This window comes from Miniopterus schreibersii (genome assembly GCF_964146895.1).
Source record: "Miniopterus schreibersii genome assembly, chromosome: 8".
Lineage (NCBI taxonomy): Eukaryota > Metazoa > Chordata > Mammalia > Chiroptera > Miniopteridae > Miniopterus > Miniopterus schreibersii.
The window spans coordinates 74,828,065-74,852,691 of record NC_138109.1 but is presented as its reverse complement, the minus strand read 5'-3'; the positions used below and the strand labels follow the sequence as shown (position 1 = coordinate 74,852,691).

Below are 24,627 nucleotides of genomic sequence, written 5' to 3'. Positions count from 1 at the left end.
CATGACTGGTACAGTCGGGTCCCCCAAGGGCTTTGTTTTCATGGGTCAGAAACCTAAGGCAAAACTTTTGCAATTAGACATGGGATTGCTAACACCCCCCCCCCCCAAAATAAGGGCATTAAAAAAACAATCTCCACCATCTACTATCTTTGTCATCTCGTTTTTAAAAGGGCATTTTAACCTTAAAAAAAAAAAAAAAAAGAATTTAGCATTGTGAGAATCTCAATAAAATTTTTCATTTCACCTGAGAAGAGTGAAAACATAGACATTTAGGAGCTCAATGTTTTTGAGACACTGTGCTCCATCCAGATGTACCTCTTGGGTCACCAAGCTTTTCCTGCATGTGTTTCCTTTTAAATGGAATGCCCAGTCTTCTGAAAGCTGCATCTTTCTTTCAAGCTCAGGTTTGCTTTTCCCTACTGCAGCAATTTTCAACCGGTGTGCCGCAAGAATTTTTAAAACATGCAGTACCTGACTATTAGTCAGGGGCCCCGACCTCTTTTCCCTTAGATCAAATTAAAAAAATGACAACAGCCAACACAACAATAGCCATCCAGTGTGAGTGAATCAAAATTGTACCTTTTTAAAAGTCAGAACGGCAATATATATATATTTTGGTGTACCACAGAATCTTAGTAGTTTATGTGTGGCATGAGATGAAAAAGGTTGAGAATCGGTGCCCTACTGCCCTCGTGCTTGATGACTTACCTCTGGGGCGCCCTGCAGTGCTTACAGTGTTTGACTCATAATCTACTTTCCTTTGGATTGGAGTTTATCTCTTTGTCTCAGGTCTCCTCTGTCTCCCCAGTCTGAGTGTCAGCCTTTGAGGCATGGGCTCTGTCACTCAGCTCTTGGTGGTTCTAACGTCTGAGACAATAGACTAATGATGAAGAAAGATGGTCATCTTATTTCATGTCTTCACACTGATACCAAATCTTGCCCTATGTCTAGAGTACAAAAATAGTGTAGAACATCTTAAGCAACTAATTTTAACCCTTTGAAGAAGAGAGTACATGTTGTTCTGCACACTCTCCTAGGCTTCGGTTTGAGCACTGAAAGCAGCAGGATGTCGCTGGGACTGAGACTGTAGCAAACTAAAGAGACCCATTTCTGAAATGAAACCTGTCTGGTGGCTGAAGCCTGGCAACTTTGATGGATTGATGTGTCCATTTGTTTTCTCTTTCTGTAAGCTAAGAAAAAGTAAAGGAGCATTTGCCTAGTGTTGTGAGTGAGAATAATAATATTTGACTATAAATTTGGGTTGTACAGAATATATGAGTAGCATGGTTCTTTCGAAATATCTATGTAAGATAGGCAGAACCAGAATTCCTTTCCACATCTGTCTTCCAAACTCTCATCCCATTAAATGAATCTTGGCTAGGAGAGTACCAAAAAAGTCATCACTACAATTAGTAGTTTCTTGTGGGAGAAGCCTTTGAAGGATTCCTGCCTTGGCCAGAGCACCGCATTCGGGTTAACTATAAGGAACGAAGAGACACTAAGGGGTTTTTTTCTGAACATCCTGTAAACAGCATTTTCACCATGGCCAGGTAGCAAACTGTTGTGTAATCTGTTAGATATTTCTTTCCCCCTTAGGAAAATTCTGTTTCCAGATTGGGAACATTCCAGGATGTCACTGGCCTTTAATAGAGTTATGGAAAAGTGTCAGTTACAATTCCACATCTGTGAAGCAACCAGGGCCACTCTCTTGAGTTGTATTTTGAATTCTGTGTCTTGCTTGTGGGGCCTGCAGAGCATGAAGTTGGGTTTGTGAGAACATGTACGTGCCTGGGTGTAGTGGACTGCTTTTTCTTTCCAGAATTGTAATGAAGCATCTTAAAGGGCTTTGAAAAAGTTTCCTCGGGCGTATTTTGTGAGCACGGTAGATGCCGTTGTTTCGCAAGTTTTCTGCTTTCTTTGTCTGTACAGGTTGTTCCTGACTTCATGGCTGGGAGGAAATTGAGGATGTTGAACAGTGCTTGCCGTTTGGCCAGTGGGGCCGAACCGGTTAGCTGGCTCCTGTTCTCAGATGAGCCAATGACAGGGCCAGGTCCTGTGGCTATAGGAGAGGGGCCACACAGGATGCAACGTTTTAGGTTTTGCATGGAGACTGCATGGCTGCTCTGGTCTCTGAACACCCTTTGTTACTCCATTATCTAGCCTCTTAAAAAAAAAAGAAAGATCCAAAAATTACCAGCTCCGTTTTAAAGTGTTGGCATAGAAATCAATGTTGTGGATTTAATCTGTAACCTGGCTCCTGTCACTCATTTGCCACCATTTTCTCCATGGCCTTGCCTCTACTGTCATCGCTCCATTGCTTCTCTCCCGCCCAGCCCTTTTACCTCTGAGATTGTGAGGGGCTAAGGGGTATTTAGGCAAGGACGTTTTTCTTTTCTTTAATTGACTTTGGAAAGATTCCTTATACTCCAGAAAAGGAACACTGGGGGACTGTTTTGAACATCTGATCTTATCATTCTCTGAACCCGTTAACCTCACTGGTGTTGGTGTGATGCCAAGAAAATGCAACTCCTGGCCTTGAATGGCAGGGAGTCAGGGTCCTCTGCTCTGGCTGTCCCACCCCGTAAGTGGCGCACGGCCCCCCAACTGCCCTTGATTAAAAAGTAGAGTTTGCTGCTCTGTCCGATCCTGAGTATTCGTGGGAACGCTCGTAGCCTTACGCAGGTGGAAGGGCTTTGACACCCGACCTAAAAACACGCCAGCATTCCAGCTGAGCTGAATCTCATACGCCAACTCAGGCCTGGGAGGGACATCAAAGATCATGTCCTCATCACTGCAGACGAGGGGTCCAGTGTATTCCAGGCCAGTTGCTTATGCAAGGAAGCACATGATGTACTGGTCTGCGCTCCAGTGGTTAAAGGGTGTTATTAAATGCTACTTAATTATTTTAATACTAGTAGTATAAACTCAGAGTTTTACTTGAGCTACTGTAACTTCTGGGGTCTGTGGACTTTGATGAAGATAGTGCTTATGTTTGCTGCAGACACAAAGTAAATATGCATGTGAGCCTGGAAAGTGAGTTCTCTTTCTTGGAAGTGGCCAAGCCTCTCCCACACCAAGGCACGGGGAGTGCTGGTACATTGGACTTGGAGACTTTCAAAGTTGGCGCTGAAATGGATGCGGGGTAGGTGTTGCTCCGGCATGGTTCCAAGGTTCTGGAGGCCAGTAATATTTTAAACAAGTCAAACAGCCCCTCTAGGCGAACTGCAGGAAATCCAGCCCTTGGCTTCGAGTTGCTGCAGGGACAGCGGGAGATAAAAGTGTGGACTGTTGAAGGCAAGGCCCCTCCTATCAGTGGATGGCAAACTGTTAAGGAAAGATAAAAGGAAAGAGCAGGGATGTTCTTTTTGAACAACAGGAGGGTGCCTTTATCACAGGCATTCAAGTAAAATGAAGGGGGTGAGCAAGAGATCCTCCGCTTATGATTGCAAGTGCACTAAAGCAATTTCGTGTAGTGAAAACATTGGTAAGGGCCAGTCTTTTTTCACCCCAAACAGTCCATTTCACAGGGAGTGTTTGCATTACATACTGCTGAAGTAAATGGGCATGAGCTTGGGTTTTCAAATCTTTGTGCTCCAGAGATTTCCCCTGTGCAGTATTTGCCCCACGGGGACCTGGTGGAGAAGGGTCAGACTGTCCATGGGCCAAGCAGGTGAGCAGGGCAGCCCTTTGCCGCAGCGATGACCCAGTTTGTGGGTGGGAACTCCAGCCAACCCTCTGTCACCTGGGTGAACTCTCATTCAGGTACCAGAGACGTTAAGAGAAGGGTCCTGTCCGACTGGTGCTGATCTCCGCTTTTAGATTTTCCTTCCTATCCCTTGTAACTTGCAGGGATGGGTGGGGGAAGCATTTAGGAGCTTGCAGACCAGATATCTGTTTCTCAGGGTGGTGTTTGTAAAATGTGAACCCACATTGAAAGGCCTAGGTATAGTCAGTGCCCTGTGTGAGCTTAGCCAACAAAGGGACAAGTGTGCTTTGGGCGCATTATGCTTGTTTCAGACCCTTAGGGGCTGAGGGGCTGGGCCCTTTGTGCTGGTGCAGCAGCAGCGCATTTAGGTACTCCAGGGGCTGCAGTTGTCCTGAACTAGGTTGGGAAGGAACCGAGAGGGCTTTAGTGCCCCAGACTTCCTCCAGGACCATGCCAGTCCACAGCCCTGCCTTTCTCTCTGGGTGCCTCTGCTGGTCAGCTCATTAGTGCTGGGGATGGAGACAGAAACCTGCCCCACAAGACACCTTTCCTCCCAACACCCCATCCTGCCCCACAGTAGCTTTTGGATTTTGCTCAGTTTACTTTAAGAAAATACATTGGCTTGTTAGTGTTTTCAGTTGGTTGGCTCTCTGTAAACACTTATCAACCACTTATATCCTGGAGCATTTGTTTTTCTTTACAGATAAAGTGGTGGAGAATTTTCTTAGAGGCAAAGTTGGGGGGAAAGTTCATCTGTTGGAAGACATAAAGGGCAGGCCATCAAGCGCTTGGTAAACTTGCCCAGCACAGTCATTCTCAGCTGACGGTCTGTAATGTCTGGTTACCCACAGTGAAATTTTGACCACAGCTGACTGCTTTTCCAGTGGGCGAGGAAAGATGTGATCTCCTCCTGTCCACTGCCTACTCTGAGCTAGTAGAGTAGAAGCATTTGGGGCAACACTGTCTTTCACAAAGTAATTTTGATTTATAAGGGCTGTTGTGCCGAACCACCCTGAATTCTGGGAATTTAAAGCCCAGATTCTGGGCTAACCACCTGCCCTAGAGGTACTTAGCTTGCATCCAGCTCCTCAGGAGAAAACGAGAGAATCCTGTTTCTGCAGCTTCTAATCCTTTACCAGAGCCTGTCACAAAGGCCAGCCCCACAACCTCCGGCCTGTGAAAGAATTGCAGGATATTGCCCAAAATTGTCAGCAAACTGCTACTGAACTTTACCCCAGCTTCCTCCCTTAGGCTGCAAATGTAACTGAAGGCATCGAGATCCACTTCACACTCAACAGGAGTGTCCAGAGCAGTCCCTTCGCTGGGGTCCAGTTGCCTAAGAGTCTGGGATGGGGTGCTGGGTGTCAGCTACTGTATGGAGTTCTGCAGTTGGGAGGGGAGAGGTGTGGGAGAGAATGGGAGGGAGCCTCGTTCTGCGAGAGCCAGCAGTGGGAACTTCCTTGATTAATTAAGCAAATGTGAAGCTGACCAGGAATTGTTTCAGCCGTGAACTGAAGCTGGAGGGGTTTTATTTCCTGCTCATCCTACAGCATGTTCTGCACCTTATTGTCAGTGGGATTACATTTGCCATAAGCTAAATTATATTTATATTTCATAGTTAAGGGCTGGAGCTGAAATTTTTTTTAAAAAATCAGTAAACTGGCCCTTGCCCTCAGAGCACTGGCAGTCTGAGAGGGGAGCCAGTGGGTGAATCAAAGGGTTGGGGAGAGCCGGCCCAGGGGCAAAATAAATTGGAATGTAGGGAGGTAAAGAGGATAATACCAATAGCTCATCCTGGGGGTACTGTAACATTTGTAAAGTGTTTTTTGTTCGTTTGTTTGTTTTTTCAAATTATAAGAGAAAGTTTATTTAGGAAGTTACTGAAGGTAGTTGAAGGGCCCTTAAAGCTTAGGAGAAAGGCAGAGGTAACTTAGGTGCCTGGGGGCAGAAGAGGGGGCAGGGAAAGGCTCTGGTGGGCTCCCCACAGGGAGAGTGCCCTGTAAAGCGTTTTAATAAATGTTCCTTTGATTGGTTTCTGTACTTTAAGGTATGGCGGGCATGTATTATTAGCTTCATTTTCTGAATGAGGGAACTGAGGCCCAGAGACTCACAGTTGCCTCATTGGTGGCCAGCGGAGTTTCCTGTCTAAGATTTGGACACCACAGCATGTGCTCTTGAAGCTATACTACCACGTTTTATTCTCTGCTGTGTGCTTTGGAATCTTACAGTATTATGGAAAAGGGACCATCCTTTTAGAAGCCCAGAATCTAGATCTTAGAAGAATGATCTGATTTGGTCTCCCACCCACTGTAGGATCCTCTGCTTGAATACACCCAGGGACAGCAAGTTCATTGCCTTATGGGGTCTCATTTCATTGTGGGCAGCATTAATTGTTCAAAGCTCTGCTATAAAGAATTATAGAGCCCCAGACCTGCTTTTTTTTTTTTTTTTTTTTAATATATCTTTATTGATTTCAGAGAGGAAAGGAGAGGGGGAGAGAGAGATAGAAACATCAATGATGAGAGAGAGTTATTGATCGGCTGCCTCCTGCACGCCCTGGACTGGGGATGGAGCCCGCAACCCGGGCATGTGCCCTGACCTGGAATTGAACCGCGATCTCCTGGATTCTAGGTTGATGCTCCACAGCTGAGCCACACCCAGCTAGGCCAGACCTGCTTTTTTGTGCCTCCCACCCAAACCTTGTTCCTGCCATGGTGGACAAGTAGGAGGAGTGTAACCCTCTTCCACACACCAGGCCTTTGGGTATTTGCAGCCTGCCTTGCAGGTGTGCAGTTATCTTCAATGGGCTGAGCATCTCTAGTCCCTTCAGCCATTTCTTACTTCCCCCCTAACTTGGTTCCCAATTCTCTAATTTGCTAATCACCCCTCTCTGAGTGGTTTTTTAATAGTCCTCTTTGTGGTGCAGCAGAAAGGACAAGAATTTTAGCCCTGCCCCTTAAGAGCTGTGTAATACCCAGCAAATAATCTAATCATTGCCTTATAAGATTTGGGGATATATAAACTCCTCAGCCAGGGAGTGACGGGAGCCTCTCCCAACCCTTTTTTGATAAGCCAAGAGAGTAGATTTTAGGGTGGGGTGGGCTCTAGGCTCCTAGACTTAATCTCCTGCAGGACGCTCTTCCTGAGGCATCTTCTCCCTGAGCCTGGAAGACCCTTCCCTGCCATGGGGGTAGTGAGGGTGCAGTAGGCCCTCTGCCCAGTGTAAGTGCCCCCTTGTTCAGGCTCCCTTGACTGCCCACTCCCTTCCTCACACCTTCCTCGTCAGAATGGAAAACCATACAGGTTTCTGCTAAGTTGGGAAAGAAAATGATGAAGTAACCAGATCCTGGTGGCCTGGCAGAAAAGCAATGTTTAGGAAAAGACCGGCTCACCTGGGGAGAGGGACAGGGCCCCTCCCAGAAGAGCAGGGTCCTGGGTGGCACAGGGCAGCCGTGTGGCAGCTCCGTCTCACCTTCATGAGTCTGGCAGTAGTTAGATCCTGTCGGTAAGACCTGCTCCCAGGAGAGCTGCAAAGACGAATCTGCTTCTTCATAGTCTTATTTCCTGACAGAAAAGCTTATACGCAGGACTTTGCCCCATTTCCTCCCTCTGAAGAAGCCAAGAGCCCTGCAGAGAGGTGCAGGAAGAATGGGGTATCGTGAGATGGTTTTATCTCACGCGTACCAGAAAGATCTCTCCACCTTTCCGGCAGTTCATACTTTAAATAGTGAGTGGAAACTGACTTCCACAGAGAAACTGTAAGCAAAAACCTCGCCTTCCGAATCAGCACTTGCCTCTCTGCTGAAAGCGTGTACACTGTAGTGATTAAAATGTCCAAATTACTTTCAAGAGAGAAACTGCCTCCAGCATGGAACCTGTCGCTCCCCCCTAAGCCGCTCCTTCCCCGTCACCTTCCGGAATGTTAGTATTCCTTTACCCAGGACAGGGACCTGTGCCTTGTGAAAGGAACATCAGCGGCTCCTGCCAGCCCTGGTACCCACCCCCCCTCGGGGCAGTGGAGACCTCGGCAGGGGAGCCTCTCTAGACAGCAGGGGTGAACTCCATCTGGTTTTTCTTCCTCCAGCTCTGAGTCCCATAAGACACAAACCGCAGTAGGTGGTGAGGTGGCTCTGAGGCCAAGGGGGAGCCACATGGAGGCCTGCTTTCCTTGGGGTCACCCTCCCTCACTCCTCCTCCTCACCACCTCTCATGGCACACTCACTGCCCAGGGGCAGCAGAGAAGGGAAGAGATTTGGAGGGACCACGAGGGTGTCCAGGGCCACTGGAAATTCTGGCTGAAGGGCTCAGCTTTGGAGACATTCCAGGTGCACCCTCCAAGGAGCTTTTCCTCAAGTCACCTTGGTGAAGCCACCTGCTGGGGGAGAGGGCTTTGAGGGTTGGGAGCTGCGTGGAGCCAGCGGAGTGGTTTAGATTCGTGAACTGCAGGCAGGCCCTGCCCCATCTGAAGCTCACATCCCACATGTCCCTGGTCCTGAGGAAGCTCAAGTGGACTAATCCCCCCTTATTTCTTTATTATTATTTTATTGTGGTAAATAATGCTGAAGTTAGAACCAGTGCCTTGATTGTTGCTCTGAGGGTGGCTCCTTTCAAGTCCTCACAGAAGGACGTTTTCAGGCAGTTCCTTGGTTTTGTGCTGCCCTTCTTCCAGAACTCTGCGGAAGGAGGAGAGTTGGTTCTCCAGGCTGGGTCCCCTGGAGTGAGCACGCAGACCACAGGGCCCCCGCAGAGGAGCTTCTGAGGCAGCAGTTCTGGGCCCGGGCCAGAGAAGCTGCATTTTCAGCAGTGTAAGTTTAAGGTGTACCACATAGTGACCTCCATGTATTGAGAAGGCGTTTCTGACAGAGGTCTGCGACTGCTGGACAGGAGCTACTCTTTGGGATGGCTCTGCTGGAGGGTCAGTAACAGGAAACTTCTCACTGACTCCTTAGGACTGTAAGAATTCCTTCATGAAGTGTTTGCTTAATTTTTGTTCTGTGCACTCTTGGCTACTCCCTCCCTGCCATCAGTGCTCCCCATCTACTGGCCCCCACTGCTTCCTGCACACACATATTATTGGAATCCCACCCAGCACCTGAAAGTGTGGGCACCCCCATCAGAGCTTCCTCTTGCTCCACGTGTGCGTTCCGTTTTCAAGGAAGCAGAGGTGACCTGGAGCATACAGGTCGCTTCTGAGCTCCAGCTTGCACTGGTGGATCAGCTGGATTCAGCCACTTGGGCAGGACTAGGCTGTGCGGGAGTTCAGGCAGAGCCTGGTGGCCTCCTTCCGGGCTCCCTGCCTGGGTGCTTCCAGAACACAGCGGTGCTGGATGTGGAGTTCCCCCTCCCTCTGTGCAGAGAGGGCAGTGAGTGCTTGCAGACTCTTGCCCAGTGCCGAGATGGAAGTTCAGCCCTGCCTCTGGCACAGAGAGGAAGGCAGAAGTGAAGGTGGGAGGAGAGAGCTCCTTTTTCCTGCTTGGAATCGGGAGGAAATGGGAGGCCAGGCACTGAGCAGTCTGGAACGGCAGAAATGACTCAATATGATTGTGAGAAGTCAGAGAATGTGACTGAGAGAAGCACATCTGTTCTCTCAAACCCTGTGCTAGGAGTTGCAAATTTTGTCCAAAGAAACAACAGATTAGAAACTGGATTCACGTTGCTCTCCCACCGTGATGTTGGGGGCAAGGTACTTAACCCTCACACCTTAGTTTTCTCATCTATACACCTCTAAGGGTCTTTATAATGAAGGTCAAAGCAGGCAACACAGTATTCAAAAAGTATTAGCTGCTGCTGCTACTACAGAGTTCAAGTTTGGAACTAAGAGCCTGGGATTAGTGGGAATCGGGGAGGCTGCATGTGGAAAGTGGCCCCTGAGGGATGGGGTGGAGAAAGGAATGTTCTGGGGGAAGAAACTGAACAGAGGGATAACCATGGGAACTGGTAGGCAAGAAGGCCAGAAAGTAAACTGAGGCCATAGCATGTAGGGCTTTCAATGGCAGACTAAAAAGTATTTTCTGCCGTCTTGAGGCAAAGATCAGGAGACAACCCAAGGGGAGGCCCACATACCTGGGCTTACGTCCCAGGGTTGCAGTCCCCCACCCCTTCGCACTTTGCTCTCTTAAACGTGGGCCAAGAGATGCATCCCCCTCTTCTTAGCAGCCCCCTTGAGCAGCTCACAGTATCTGACTGTGCAGGGCCTGCTCAGTGTGACACTCTAAGGCCTGTTGGACCAAAGCTCATGTCAGCAAGGGGGGAGGGTGACTTGCATGGGTGCCGCCCTATCCAAGGCATAGACTGCACCCTAAGCCAAGAAACACATCAACTTCCTGGAACTCAGAGCCGTCATTGCAGCTGTCTTGGGCCTCAGAGCACACGCGAGGCTGTCCTGGTTGGAGGAGACTGTTTTGCCCTGAGCTTGGCAGGCAAGGGAGGACAGCCAGTGCCATGCTGCGACATCTAGTCTGGTTTGGTTCTGTCCCCAGCTGGCCAAGACTGGGGAAGAATATTTCCTTTCTGCCTCAGCCCATCCTTCCAGAGATGTCCTTGCTGCTTGTTAAGTTCCCTAGCAGCTCACGGCAGTTTAGTACCTGAGCTCCTTAAACTCTTCTAGCCTCTCCTGGGTTGGATGGAACGAGCCAGCTAGGCTGTTCACTAGGCTGTTCCAATCAGTGGATCAACCAAAACAAGCTCAGTGCAGCAGCTCTCCCAGTTTGGTGGTGGTGTAAAGCTCGCTGTTACGAATGGGGGGGAAGGAAGGGGGCAGACTCTCTGTCATCCCAGGCCTTACCCATCTTTCCTGGGGGCCTTAGGACAGATTTTAGATTTCACCTTAAGAGTCTGTAGGGTTTTCAGAAGCTGGATAGCCTTATTTCTAGAGCATCTCCCCTTTCATCTTTCATCTCTTCTTGACTATCTGGGACCTGGTTCTTTCTGGCTTTACACAGCATTGTTCCTTGTCTCCTCAGGTGGAGGAGGAGTTGGGGGGCTGGCCTTCCCCTCCCCCTCATCCTCACAGGTGGACCTCTGCCCTCTCCAAGTCACTCTGCTTCCACTGGGTGTGGGCAAGGCCTCTGTGGGCATGCAAAGCCAGAGACTTAGCATCCTCCCTCCAGAGCCAGCAGCCTCACCCTCCCGGCCCTCCCCTGCCTGCATTGTCACATTTCCCCTACAGGCGTCATCTGTCATCTAGGACACAGCCTCCCTCACTGCTCTTTTTTTTTTCTTTCTCCCCCTGAGGCAGTGTTGATAGAGGTAAGGGGTATCTTGGGTTTTCTTCCAAGAACTGCCCTGTACTTTTCCACTCTTGAGTTCTGTGAATCCCTCTGGCCTGGTGGAACCCAGAATAAACAGGGTAGCCACTCTTGTTACTCAGCTTAATTGCAAGACATTCTCAATATTCAAACCGTTTACATCCTAGATCAGAGGACTGAAGTTTCAGGGCCAGGTCTGTCAGGTTGTCCTTTCTTCCCCTTGGTTCCCCTTGTGTGCTGAGAGGTTACTTGGACTTTTTAAAGTATCTTTTTAATTGAGGGGAGGGAGTATGCCCAAATTTTGAGATTCTTAGATATATTCTGAAAGTTTTTAATTCCAGAGACTTGTCTCTCTGATGTGTGTTTTTATTTATTATGTACAGAACTGTAGCTCACTTATTTGTAGATCTTGGCAGTTTCTAGAAAAAAGCATGGAGCTAGTTCTCTCTAGATTTTTCTCCTAATAAAATGTGCCATTAATGAAAAAGGAATAATAACCGGGAAACCTTGCTGGGTCCCCCCCCTTTTTTTTTTTTAACAGTGTTTAATTTCGCCGTAGGCATCTTTAAGTTTAGATGAGTGGAGATGATCTGAAAGGATGTTTCGTTCCTGTATTTCTGAAACCTCATGGGGATTTTAATAAAATTGACTTGACTCATAGTTTAAAGGAAGATGGGTTCTGTATCTCAGGTCAAACCAGTATTCTCCTCCTTTTCCCAGATGGGTCTCTGGGGTTCCTGGCCCTCCTGATACTGAAAAAAAAAATGTTGGGTGTAGAGAATGTGCATGTTTCGGTGGGAGGGTCCATAATTTTCATCAGATGCTGAAGGAGGTCTTGTCTCCAAGAATCATTGAGAATTACAGGGGTTGCTCGTGCTTAAGGAGTCTCTGTCCCATTTAGGGGCTGTCCCTATGAGTCACTCCTTGTTTCTCGATACTTTGTTCAAAATCCAAAGAACTTTTCAAAAGAGAAAGGCCCGAGAAAAAAAAGATGAATTGAAGGAGTGAGGTGTAAAGAGAGAAACTGTTCCCCGAGTCAGAAGCCATGAGGCACTGCTTCTAACAGAAAGGGCCAGGGAGGCTTCCTCTCCCTCGGCCTGCGGGGCTGGCAGGGGTTTGCCACCTTGGGCTCAGTGACTCCACGCGGACAGAGAGAGGAGCCAGGATGATAACTGGGCATTCCCAGAACTGGGCAGCTTTTCTGACTCCGAAAGGGAATAAACACGAGAAAACACGCCGAGCAAGTATTTCTTTGTCTGTGTGGCAGTTTACTTTACTTTACCGCCCAGCTTTTCGCCCTTGAGTTCAGCTAGGGATGCTGCTTTCAGAGGCCCGTGGGGCCGAGCGCCAGGGCCCTGGGAAGTGCTGCGTTCCAGGTTCCTCGCGCTCCGTGGAGGGCCAGGCGCCGCTCTCTCCGCAGCCAGCCGGTTGAGGCCCTTGGCGCCCGGAACAGACGTTCCCAAGCTCTTGAAGGGCGCGTGTAATTTGAGTTCTCTGCAGAAGAAAATACGCATTCAGTCCTGTTTGAACTGTTACGGACACTTCTCCCGTCACTCAAGAAAAGATATACCGACTCTTTTACATTGAGGAACTGTTCAGTTTCATTTTTCTTACTTTTTTCAGCTCTTCTTTTTTCCTCTCTGTTTCTGATAGCACTTAATGATGTCTTGCCCTTCTCTACCCTTTAAGCGGGCCATCCGTCAGCATTAACATGCCATTAAGATGCTCAAAGCTCTACCTGGAGCCAGTGGTCCAAGGCATTCTCAGGTGATGTTGCCCTTGGCATTGTTGGAGCATGCTTTTCAAGTTCCCATCTGCCCAAGGCACGCTTGACTCCAGTTGCTCTGGACGGGGTAGAATCCACCTGGGTGCTGGAAGCTTGCCTATGAAGTGCAGGCAGGGGGTGGGAAATGTTTTGTTGTCTTTAATTTGTGACTCCTGCTTGTATTGAGTGGAAGAATACAGAGATGGGACCATTTTTGTTGTTGACTCCCCCATAATGTCGTCAACCTTTTCTCATTGTGTAGGTTGCTCCCACTCCGCTCCAGAGGCTTTGAGGTGTGACCCTGCCCACATTTGGGCCCAGCCAGCACCAGTTCCTCAGTAAGGAGGCCAGCTTGATAAGACAAAGAAAACAGGTCGGTTAAACTTTATTGACTTTCTTGAGTCACAGTAACTTTGAATGTTGAGTCTCCTTTAAAACTCTTCCTCTCTGTCTCCACATCCCCTTGGGTTCCTTCCCTCTTCCCCAGGTCCCCCAGAGGCTTTTATGCAAAACTCCCGGTGTAACTGAATTGCTAGTTCTTGACCTGTTGGACCTGACATGTGGGATGAGAAATCGCAAAGGGTGCCTAGTGTTTGTCTCACAAAAAAGCAACACTTCATACACCCCGTTTCCTGCTTCTCCCTTCCCACCCCCAAATCCAGACTATGTTAAAAACTGGAACACCAGGCCAGTCCGTTTGGCCATGTCAATGAAGATGATGATTTCTTTTCATATCTGTGATTTGGGAATTTCATCTGAGTTCCCAATCCCCTCTGATTCCAGTTGGAGAAGATTATATTAGAATGGGACCAGTGATTTTTATTTATTATTATTATTATTTGCAGTGGTGGGGCTGATGTACAGAATGCTGTCAGGGAGTAGCAATAGGGCAAAGGAGACAATAAAAATATTAAGACTATAAATATCCATAAAGAAAAATGTGCTTTGTAAATGGACCTTAAACTGTTAAACTTATCTTTCATTCCCAGAGATGAAGTATCAGTAGGTTTAGGTTAATTAGTTTGGGTTATTACTCTAATGGAGTCTGGGGTTGGGCATGGGGTAGGTAGAATTGGCGAATGACTGGCCCACTGGCCTCTGGTTAAATTAGCGCAAAGATGAGCTCAATGTTTAAGTAGATTGTTTCCTCCTCATGGAAGAATGTGCTACACTGTGTTTCACACCAGGTTCTTTTCCTCCTTCCCCACACCATGGTCACAAAGGAGAATTCCGGGATAAGAGCAAACTGGAGTAAAAGCTTACAGTAGCTCCGAGGGGTGGGGTGGGTTGCTTCTCAAACAGCTCTTCAGGAATGAGTGCCCCGGCTCTTCAAACAGTGTAGCTGCGGCTTTCATTTTGTTCATTGCGCTTTCCGAACAGAGATAAGCAGTCTCTATGTTTCTTTTTTTAATTACTATTTACTTACCTTTAAACCAGGAAAAGGAAGTAAGTGTAAGTGGTCTTGGTGTCATCAGCTTATGTCACACTTTATCCCAAAAGAAGAAATCAGTTTAGCAAGTGTCTTTTTCGGGACAAAATGGGAATCAGCAAGTTTGAATGCCCTTTCTCCTTTCCAGTTGGGATGAGCCCTTGCGACTTTCAGTCCATATGCTGATTAGCTGTCTTGACTATTGCTAGATATTCTCTATTTAAGGCACTTAGGAGGTTTGCAAGATTGTGTCTTTGACGTTATAGTGACAGTGACAAAAATTCTTACCATCAATTTGGCTCTGCTTGGTGAATGTTTTTTTGTTAATCTCATATTGAATGTTTCCTTCCTCTCCAATTTCTTTCCCTGCACAATGATAGAATTAAATTTATTTTTCATTTTAACTTAAAATTTTATATTAAGGCCTAGAGGTGTTTATTCTAACCTACTTTCAGACTTGGTAAGCTCTGCCACGTTATTATTTTTTAAGTAGAGTCATAGGACGAAAGCACAATCCTCTTCTAAACTCCTACTATAAATTGGTAGAAAGATTGATTTTCTCTTTACTGGCATAATTATAGTAAAGAAGATTTCTAGTCATTTATTTATAACTTGATGTACATTAAAACTAGGGAGGAAGTATCTTTAGAAGAATGAAGGTGATTTTGATATTGAAGGTGTCCACTTATTTGAATCAAATAATTACATGGTGATTGATTACAATTCTAGGGGACCCATGATACTTTTGTTAGAAACCCATTACACCGGAATTGAGGTGTGTGTGCACTTGCATCACGTGGTCTTTCTTAAAGAGAAATCTTCCAAGCAAACTTTCAAAGACAGTTAAAAATGGGAAGTTTGAAGTACAATCTTTGATAAGTTTCAATGGTCTTCTAGCATGGGGAAACTCGTAGGAAGACAATGTTATCTCTCCTTTAGTTTTGATCACCACTTTCCTCTTTATGAGGAAATATGTGAGGGTGGGGTGAGGCTGAAGCAGTTTTCTTTCGGTGTTTCTGCATTTAGTCCTTTCATCTACCATTTGGAAAACCATTAGGTTCATATCCTCAAAATGTTTATTAACAAGAAGGCACATTTTGTCTCTTGACAAGAGAAGTACTGTTCCTGAGATCCTCTCTGACTTTTCTGGTAGGATTTTAGCTTGGGATTCTGAGCTGATGGCAATATCACTTAATGAAGTTATGTTCCCAGGCCTCTCCTGCTCTGGTGCTGGACACACTCGTAGCTGTTCGGGGTGTTGCCACTTGTCTTGTCCCCAGTCACACTGCCTGAAGCTGGAGGAGGAAACCACAGGAAATCATGTTCTTCCTGGTGTTCTCCCTAAGCATTCACTTTGCTGTTAGATAATGAGCTTGATCTTTCACGGCAGTTGTGGACTGGTCAGGTTTGCTCATGCACACTGTGGAGAGCAGGGTGCGTGGCCCACCGGCAGGCTTCAGCTACGAAATGCCTTCCCATTTAAAATGAGGGAAATCGTTTACCTGTAGACTCACATCTGGCCATACCTATAGCCCTCGACTTTTAGTTGCAAGGACTACAACTAGAAAAGGCCTGAAGGAGGTAGGTTTTTGATGTGGCCGTGGGCCAGTTTTCCCTTTGATCACTCTTTTCACGTTACCTGGTTTCCTTTAGGTCTGACCTAATACCTTCTAAACTATGAGCCTTTAATGAGTTCCTCAGCTCCCTTGTCTTTGGTGAGTTTTAGGTAGAGGTGAGAAGTGGGTCAAGTAGGGGTCTGAGTGTCCTTATGGGGTATGGGGTAGAATGTGAAAGAAAATCTGGTGTGTGTATATATACACACACACATATACATGTGCGTGCACACGTATACACACAAACAAATATAGGCTTCAGAAAGTAAAATACCACAGAATAGTTCTGGCTGTTGGGAATGAGGGTGACAGCACTGTAGGGAACATCAGTTAAGGTTGAAATGCAGCCACAAAATATGGTTTTGGAAGAAAAAGAAGACTTAGAAATCGCCTCTCACTTGTGCTCCCTGTGTTCTCCTGAATTTTGTGGTCTGAGATTACAGCAAATAAATGATTTCAATCTTTTTTTCACTAAGTGAAAATATATGCACTGAATCTTTTTGCCTTTGCTTCCCTTCCAGTGTCAACGAGTGATACCGAGAAGAAAAAAAAGAAGTGAAACGCAGACTCATTTCCTACTCCACGTGGATATAGCTATAGCAAGGGAAAATCTCATAGTGTATCAGTTGGGGCAGAAAATGGAGGTAATTGGCAGTGGGCTGGGCTTTCTTCCTTCCATTTTCTGGGGTATAGGTACATTACCTATTTGTATTTTTTAAGAAGCAGTCTTTTTTATGTTGATTTGAAATTTGGTTCTAATCTTTGATAGGGTTGGCACCTCAGTTGTCTTACAGTTTGGGCCCCATTGAAATCACTGGCTTGCGGCAGTGGAGTTCAGTAAAACCTGCTGATTTCTAAGTTGTCAGGTCTACATTCCTGTAGCAGTAAATGAGTTAGGTTATGAGGAGGGTGCTGGCCGGTGGCAGCTCCTTGGGCTTCCTAATTGTTGGCTCAGCCTTTGCCACTCTGCCTAATGAAAGATTAGGAAAGGCAAAGAGACCTGCCTCAGGTGGCCTTGGGAGTTGTATTGGTGGCATACACTTAGAAAGGAAGTAAGGTTTTTCTTTGATATGACAGCACTTCATTTAGATGAAAGCTTAAGTCATGGATGTGAGTGTCCTCTTGAACTGAAGACAGGGTTTTAGGTGTTTTAGCCTGACTCACAGTTATGGTAGCCATGGCCAGGGCCACCTGGCTCTGACAGATGCCTAAATTTCCCAATGATCACATCAGCAATTTCCAATTTTCAGTTCTATGGCAGAGGCTTCTTAGAAGCTTAAACCCTTGTCCCAATGATGTCAAGTTCGCCCATTGGCTTGGAAGGTTCAGACTTGTCTTCCATCAACACCATGATGTCAGCAGTAATGAGTGTAGGGAAGGTCGCCGAGAATGGCGGGAGCCCCCAGAGCGTCAAGTCCCCCATGAAGCCTCCAGGACCAAATCGGATTGGCAGAAGGAACCAGGTAAGCTTCTGTGTACTAGGTGGTGACATCTGGTGGCTTCAGTCCCTGAGAACATTGGGAGAAGGATGTTCCCTTGAGCCTCAGCTTGCTAAGACAAAATCTGGAATGTATTGAGATATAAACAGACATACCCAGAGGTTGTGATCATTTTTTGAATGCAAACTTTTCATAGTTTATTTCAGTTTTCTATGTTGTGGTGTCAGTATTGGTAAAGGCACCTGATTCTCTGCCCTGTGATTTGATTTGATTTGATTGCCAGCTTTCTTCATTTGATGGCCAAGGCAGAGAATTTAACTTAGTCCTGTACTGTGAGGTTCATTTCCTTACTCACCCGCTGGTTAAGTTGGTTTCCAAAGCCACCTCCTTGATTGTGTTTTTAAGTGTCTTCCGATTAGGGAGCAAATAAGTACTGGTTGTGCTAGGGCTGCTCTCCAGCTTCCCATCCTTGACAAAGCACAGAATTTGGCTCCAGAGAATTCCACTTAAGAGGCGATTTAGTCCTTTTGAACTTGTAGTGGGCATCAGATCAGGAGAAGAGGGAAAGAGTAACTGAGTGGGCAGGGACTGGGAGGATTAATGATGTCAAAGTCCAGTCTCCTCCATCGGGAAATGAGATGAATCTTCTAATTGACATGCAAAGGGGCACTTGCAAAGTGGTTACTGTCCTGTTAGCAGCATGTTCAACGAAGCTCAAGGATGAGGTAGAGAGTAAATAGTTCTCGTTTCCCCTCTGAATCCATATGACATGAACCGCATTTAGCTTTGGGTTTAACTGATTTAATGGGGTTATATCAAATCCTTAGGGAGCAGGCAGTCGTAAGAGTTTGTCTAGATATCAGGGATGGAGACAAAAGTAACCTTGTTCGCTCTTGTGAATTAATTTGTTTTATTAACAACCCTACAGTGACTGTCCTTAAACAGAATTGTCTGAGCACATCTATGATGGTTTTCTAAAAATTATTAGAAGTAAAACATTAATTAAAACTTTCGATGTAACTTGCTCTCCAGGAAAAGTTGCACCAGCCTAAAATCCCTTCAGCATGGGAGAGTGTCCATTTTCTCCACACCTTTCTCAAGGCTGAAGACTTGACAGAGTTAAACAGTGTTTTAGGGTTAGAACATTGACACCTTTTTCTCTCTCTTTTCCCTCGTCTCCACGTGCCTCTTCCTCTGGGTTCCTGAGAAAATACTCAGCCTGTATGACTGTGGCCTGAGTCGAGAAGGAGCGCTAGCTCTGGGAAGCAAAGGTTTATTTCTACTCTCACATGACTGTCTATCCATCCATCTGTTCTTTCATTTCTCCACCCATTCACTCATTTCACAGTATATACTGGCTCCTAATTCCAGCCAGGTACTGCACCCGGGTGTCAGGCATTTGGGGATGAATGACATAGACCAGGTCATTGTCTCCTATTTCTTCTCTGTTCTACCAGAAGAAAGGGGTAGGTAGGGATCACCTCCCCTTTAAATAGCCTGACGTTGCCCAGCTCAGGCAGAGTTGGCACCAGTCCAGGCTCCGGCCCTCTCCCAGTGGTTCAGAGACAGTAGGTAGAGCCCTAGGAGGGGACACACAGCCCTTCTGTCCCTGGGTGGTAATTGGGCATGACTATGCAAGTGTGGTGAAGCAAATGGTACAGGTATGCACCCGGGCTATTTTTCATCTACCTCCTGTGCCTCCAGGGTTCCTCGGGTTCTTTTTGGTTCTTTTTTGAAAGGGAAGTCTGGGCCAGAGGTAGCATGGGAAAGACAGTGCACTGGAAGGAAAAACAAGAGCCGAATGCGGTGGGGGGGAGAGAGAGCTTCAGCCTCACCTGGGAGCGGATGGGGACGGCTGAGAGGGAGCCCTGGGAGGAGGCCCGCGGGAGCTCGCGCCGAGCTCCAGGACAAGATTAGCCCGAGCTGGACGCTGACACGGGTGCCAGATCGTTTCGTTATGGAATGGTTAGTTATCACGTTAGCTGCTAATTTTATCTGTCAGCTCAGGAAGTGTGCTCTTTCCACTAGCGTGGCCCCAATAACTGGGTTCAGAACTATCCAGTAGGGCTCCTTCCAGCATCACGATGCTGTCTTTTCTGTTTGGTTCGTTCCTAAAAACTGGATCCAAGTTCACAGACTTCCTTTTCCCAGAGCACCGTGGATTTTGTGGGCCGGCATTATGGCCTGCAGCGCGCCTCTGTCAGCCTCAGAGCGAGTCTGGGTCCAGATCATGATAAGCCCCGGAAGCAGTGCCAGTTAGCCCACGAGCTGCTCAGTGTATGTCTGCTACCTACCTCGAGGTGAATGAAAGATGATTTTTTTTTTTTTTTTTTTTTAATTTGCCTCAAGAAGCTGGTCACTCAAGGACCTGGCTTTTTAACATTTATTCGCATCCTACTGATGAATCTTCCTCTAAAATATTTTTCTTTTAAAATATTTTTTAAGTATATATTATTGCTAATCTAATAATTCATCGAAAAAATCCAAGACTGAATTTTGGCCCAGCTGTGAGGCATTTCTCATTATGATAGTGAGTGCTCCTATTTTGTCGTTGCTACTTCTGTTTTTGGTTTTTGTTTGGTGGTTCTTGGCCAGCTCCATTCTGAGTGTAGTAGAACTGGGCTGAGAAGGTATGACATCCCCACCCCACCCCAGACACATACATTGTACCCCTGGGAGGAGTGGAAGTCTCCAGATGATTCAGTGACATTGGCACGCTTTTTACTGTCTCTGGGTTAATTGATACCTGTAATTTTTTAAAATTTGAGAGTCAAAAATATATAGCATACCTAGTTCTCAGACCCAGTGCCACAGACTAGAAAATGGTTTGTCCACAGGGGTTACTTTCCAAGACCCCCAGTGGGTGCCTGAACTGTAGATAGTACTGGGCCCTATATATACCATGATTTTTCCTATACATACAAAACTTTTCACTAAAGGAAGCACTTTGTGGCTTCTCTTTGGCACACTTGAATTGCCTGCATCACTACTCTTGCTCTTTGGGGCCATTACTGAGTAAAATAAGGGCTACTTGAACATAAGCGCTGTGATACCTCAACAGTTGATCTGATAACCAAGACAGCTACTAAGTGACTGTGTGTACAGCCTGGAGACGCTGGACAAAGGGATGATTCACGTCCCAGGCGGACAGCAGGATGGCGTGAGATTTCATCACGCTGCGCAGGAGGCACACAATTCGAAACGTATGAATTGTTTATTTTTGGAATTTTCCGTTTAATATTTTTGTACCGTGGGTAACTGAAACCATGAAAAGCGAAACTGCAGATAAGGGGGGACGGCTATATTGCTTAAAAGGAGGCTTGCCGGTCTTTGGAGAGTGAGAGGGCGCCACGTCGGCAGCTGCAACCTAGGCCTCATCATGCGTTCGTTCCACCCTGTCTGTGTGTGGTGCCATTTGTTTTTATAGTCTTCAGGGCGACTTTTATTTTCATCATCTCTCATAAGCCAACCACAAGGTGTTTCTTTTCTGTGCCTTGGAGTGCGTCTTTTTTTTTTTTTTTTGGTCACACTTATATAGCATGGTGGTTTAGGGCATGGGCTCCTGGCTCTATGTAATAGCTCTCTGATTTGGGGCAGGTTACTTGCCTCTCTGTGCCCCAGTTTCCTCATCCAGAAAAAGGGATCCATAATAGTGGCTGTCTCTTTTAGTGGTTGTGAAAAAACGGACGTTTTTATACGTACAGAGTTTAGCACATGGTAAGTGCTCTATAATTGGTATTATTTGCGAGGAACAGAAACTCATTGAAATGAGCATAAGGAAAAAAGAGGTCTGTTGAAAGGTGCCCAAGGGTCCAGCCCTCCCGGCTCTCTCCGGCTGCCCGGTCTCCCACTTCCGTTAGCACAGACGTCTTCCCTGGCTACACATCGTGGCTTGGGCTCAGCAAGCTGCTGGGTCCTGCCCCAACCCTGCATGAACTTTCCATTCAAGTGTTAGTGATCACCTAACTTAGTAACTTAGTCATCCCCAAACCTGGGCACATAGATTCTTGGGGTTCAGCTCCCCTTACCCCAGTGATTCTGACCCAGCCTGTTGTGAGTCTGATTGAGAAAGCTCAGAAACCTCCTCGGGTGATTCCGCTGATGTTTGGAAATCCACAGATCTTGTAGTCTCTGAGCATCTCAATTCCACATTCCTGGGAGAGGTTTCCAGGCCTTGATCTGGTTGGCTTGGGGGATGAGAACAGAGACCTGTGGTGCTCAGGATTGTGTGTGTGAGAAGGCTGCGACAGCACATCCATGACAACCCCCGTGAATTATTTTGAAAGAGGAGTTGTACAGGTAGTGAAGGAGCTTGTCACTTTCCTTAAAAAGGTAAACTATACTGCTTGAGCGCAGCTTGGCCTTTGTGTTTTGAAGGAACATAAAATGAACCACTTCTCCAAGTACAGGCCAGCATTCTTACTCTTACTATTTACGAGCAGTGTCGAGGGGCCCAGCAGGGAGTGAAGGGTCATGTTGATGCCTGCTGGGCACACAGGTGGGCCCTGAGGCTCCGCCCGTTGCCACCATTGGGAGGGTGGGTTTTCGTCATGAGAACTTCGTTACCTCTCATGTGTTCTTGGGAGCCCCGAGAACAGGTGGAAAAGAGTAGCAGGAGCCTGGGTCAGACTTGGGGAGAAATATATTCCTTTCTAGCTCTGCCGTGACTTAATGCTTAATTTTTTGCCATCACTGATGATTAATTGGAAGACGTCTAATAAGAGCACTAGTCCTTATTGAGCACTTACCCTGTGTCAGGCACTCTTCCAGTGCTTTACATGTGCTGACCGAACTAATCCTCATCACAGTGTGATGGGATAGATGCTATTCTTTCCATTTTACGAATGAGGAAACTGAGGGCCAACAGTTCGGCGACTTGCCCAGGCGACTTGCCCAAGCGCGTACCAGACAGGCTCGAGCCCATCCCCTCAGCCGTCTCATTGCGGCAGCTTGTGAGACAAGGTGCTCATGACAGAAAGAATAGGCACCAGTTTACTGCGAGGTGAAATTGATTCTCCCTTTTATTATGTCTTTTCAGGAAACGAAAGAGGAGAAGTCTTCCTACAACTGTCCCCTGTGTGAAAAGATTTGCACTACACAGCACCAGTTAACTATGCACATTCGTCAGGTTTGCTGCTGCTTTTATACTTTTGTTTCAAATCATTCTTCATTAAGAGAGGACAAGGTGATTTGATCTCAGTGTATAAATTGTGGTTGTGTTTAATTTAGATTTAATATTTTCATTATTTTGAGAGGTGGTGATGAAATAATTTTTTTTGGTCTGTGTAATTGTGACAACGTCCCAGGTCATCACAGAATAGCTTTTCAGAAATTAGCAAATATTGAGTTCACTGAACACATATAACAGAAGACTTTGCATCGTACGTGAAACAGAAAAAAATAGCTGAGAAGCCTTACTGGTTTTATGATAAAGCTCTGAGTTTGCGTTACCGAGTTTTGACCCATCTTAAGTGACCACTGTGGTGATTGCTTTCTGCAGCACAACACAGACACTGGAGGGGCAGACCATTCGTGCAGCATCTGCGGGAAGTCTCTGAGCTCGGCCAGCTCCCTGGACCGCCACATGCTGGTGCACTCTGGCGAGAGGCCTTACAAGTGCACTGTGTGTGGCCAGTCTTTTACCACCAATGGGAATATGCACAGGTGGGTGAGGGCCGCCTTGGCCTGGTTCCTCTCAGCCATCATCAGAGAGAGGACTTGCCTGAAAACATGAAGAGTTCTGAATCTGGTTCACTGTATGGAAAAGCCAGAGATGGTTTTGTTTGCCTATGCATACTATCTCCGGAGTATTAGAGGTGTCTCATTCTGGGAAACAGAAGTACCTGGGCTAGGTCTTTGGCCCTTTGGGGATTAGAGTCCTCCCCGGGGCCTTTACCAGTTGCAATTTCTCTGTTCTGGTGCCAAAGGTGGGCAGCTTATCAGATACAGAGGAACCCTCAAGGAATAGCACAGTAACTTTGCCTTTTTAAAACTAGTTGCATATGCCTACTAGGTTCCCTGCAGATCTTTCTCTCTATGAAAAATTTCTGGGACCTTTGAATAAATAGTTAAGCTCCCTGATCCTGGAGCTTCAGGGTAAGATAGGATAAAAGGAAGAAATAGAAAATCTGATAAACATCAAGAATTTACTTCTAGAGGGGAAAGAGGCGCACTCAGAAGCGGGAGGGAGCTCAGTGGTGGGCATATTAAAATTTTGTGGAATGAATCAATGGAAAATATACTTTATAGAATGATTACATATGTTTTTAGGGATAGAACTGACTTTTTTGTTGTTATTAATCCGCACCCAAGAACATTTTTTCCATTGATATTTAGAGAGAGTGGGGGGAGGGGAGAGAGAAACATCAATGTGAGAGAGACACATCAATTGGTTGCCTCCTGAACACACCCCGACTGGGGCCAGGAATCGAACCTGTAACCCAGATACGTGCCCTTGACTGGGAATCAAACCCGTGACCCTTCAGTGCCCAGGCTGATGCTCTAACCACCGAGCCACACTGGCCAGGGCAGAATAGACTTTTTTTTAAATGCTTTTTTTAAGCACAAACATGTTGGGAACATTAGAATTCTAGGACAATTTTTTGAAGGGACTCAAAATTTCACCTCAGAAAATCAGGCTATTTTTATTTTTCTATATTTCCTTCTAGGTGTTAGTTAGAGTGCTTTCTTTTTTAAAGTTGACTAACATCTTTTTTTCCATATTTATTTCAAAAGAAAACTTTATATAATTATTGTGAAATTGCTGTTTTATTACATATAAATACTAATATGAGATGAACCCCTGATGGTATACTTGGGACATACAAGTATAATGGTAAATTTCTGGATTTTGAAATTAGGCCCCTGATTGCAGATTTCAGCTCTGCCACTTGCCCATGTCCCACCCTTGAGCAAGCTCCTTAAACTGTGCGCCTCAGTTACTCCCTCGTTAACGTGAGATTTTATACCCGTGTCACTGGACTAGAATGAGGGCTAAGAAATAAGTACACACAATTCTCAGCACACGGTGAGCACGCAATGGGCGTTGTCCAGTGTTCGCATTTCCAAGTAGTTCTGCAGTAATTTAAAGCCTATGAATTTCCCAGTCCCAACTCCTAGAAGTAGAGTATGACTCTCTGAAAGGTATCAGTACTTTAAATAATTTTTATAAAGTGTTTTGTTTTGTTTTCCATATAAAAAGTTCAATTCTCTCTCTGCGCCTCCTCTCCTGGTAGGAGTTTTGGGTACAAAGAAGGAAGTGAATTACAGTTGCCACTTTTAAATATATGGTACCTTTTAGCTTTTTGCTTTTTTGCCACCATATCAGCCTGTTGGTATGATTTTGCCTTCTCTTTGCCATTTTGTTGTGTTTTGCCCGCTCCTCCTATCTCCCCCAACCCCCCCCCCCCAAAAAAAAAGGTCCTCTCA

The 24,627-nt window shown here is 46.3% G+C and overlaps 1 protein-coding gene across 12 annotated transcripts in view; it reads left to right on the top strand.

Annotated features, from left to right (window-relative positions):
• The window catches only part of RREB1 (ras responsive element binding protein 1), a 170,772-nt gene that overhangs the window by 91,158 nt on the left and 54,987 nt on the right, over positions 1–24,627 (top strand). For 8 of the 12 annotated variants that reach the window (XM_081145040.1, XM_081145039.1, XM_081145036.1 and 5 more), the window contains 4 exons: positions 12,981–13,091; positions 16,282–17,223; positions 22,238–22,327; positions 22,700–22,863. In XM_081145040.1, the coding sequence (XP_081001166.1) occupies positions 17,053–17,223; positions 22,238–22,327; positions 22,700–22,863 (425 nt within the window). In that variant the 5' untranslated portion in view covers positions 12,981–13,091; positions 16,282–17,052. Of the gene's footprint in view, positions 1–12,642; positions 12,721–12,980; positions 13,092–16,281; positions 17,224–20,273; positions 20,403–22,237; positions 22,328–22,699; positions 22,864–24,627 lie in introns of those variants that run through there. The other 4 variants (XM_081145038.1, XM_081145041.1, XM_081145034.1 and 1 more) reach the window with 4 other exon arrangements.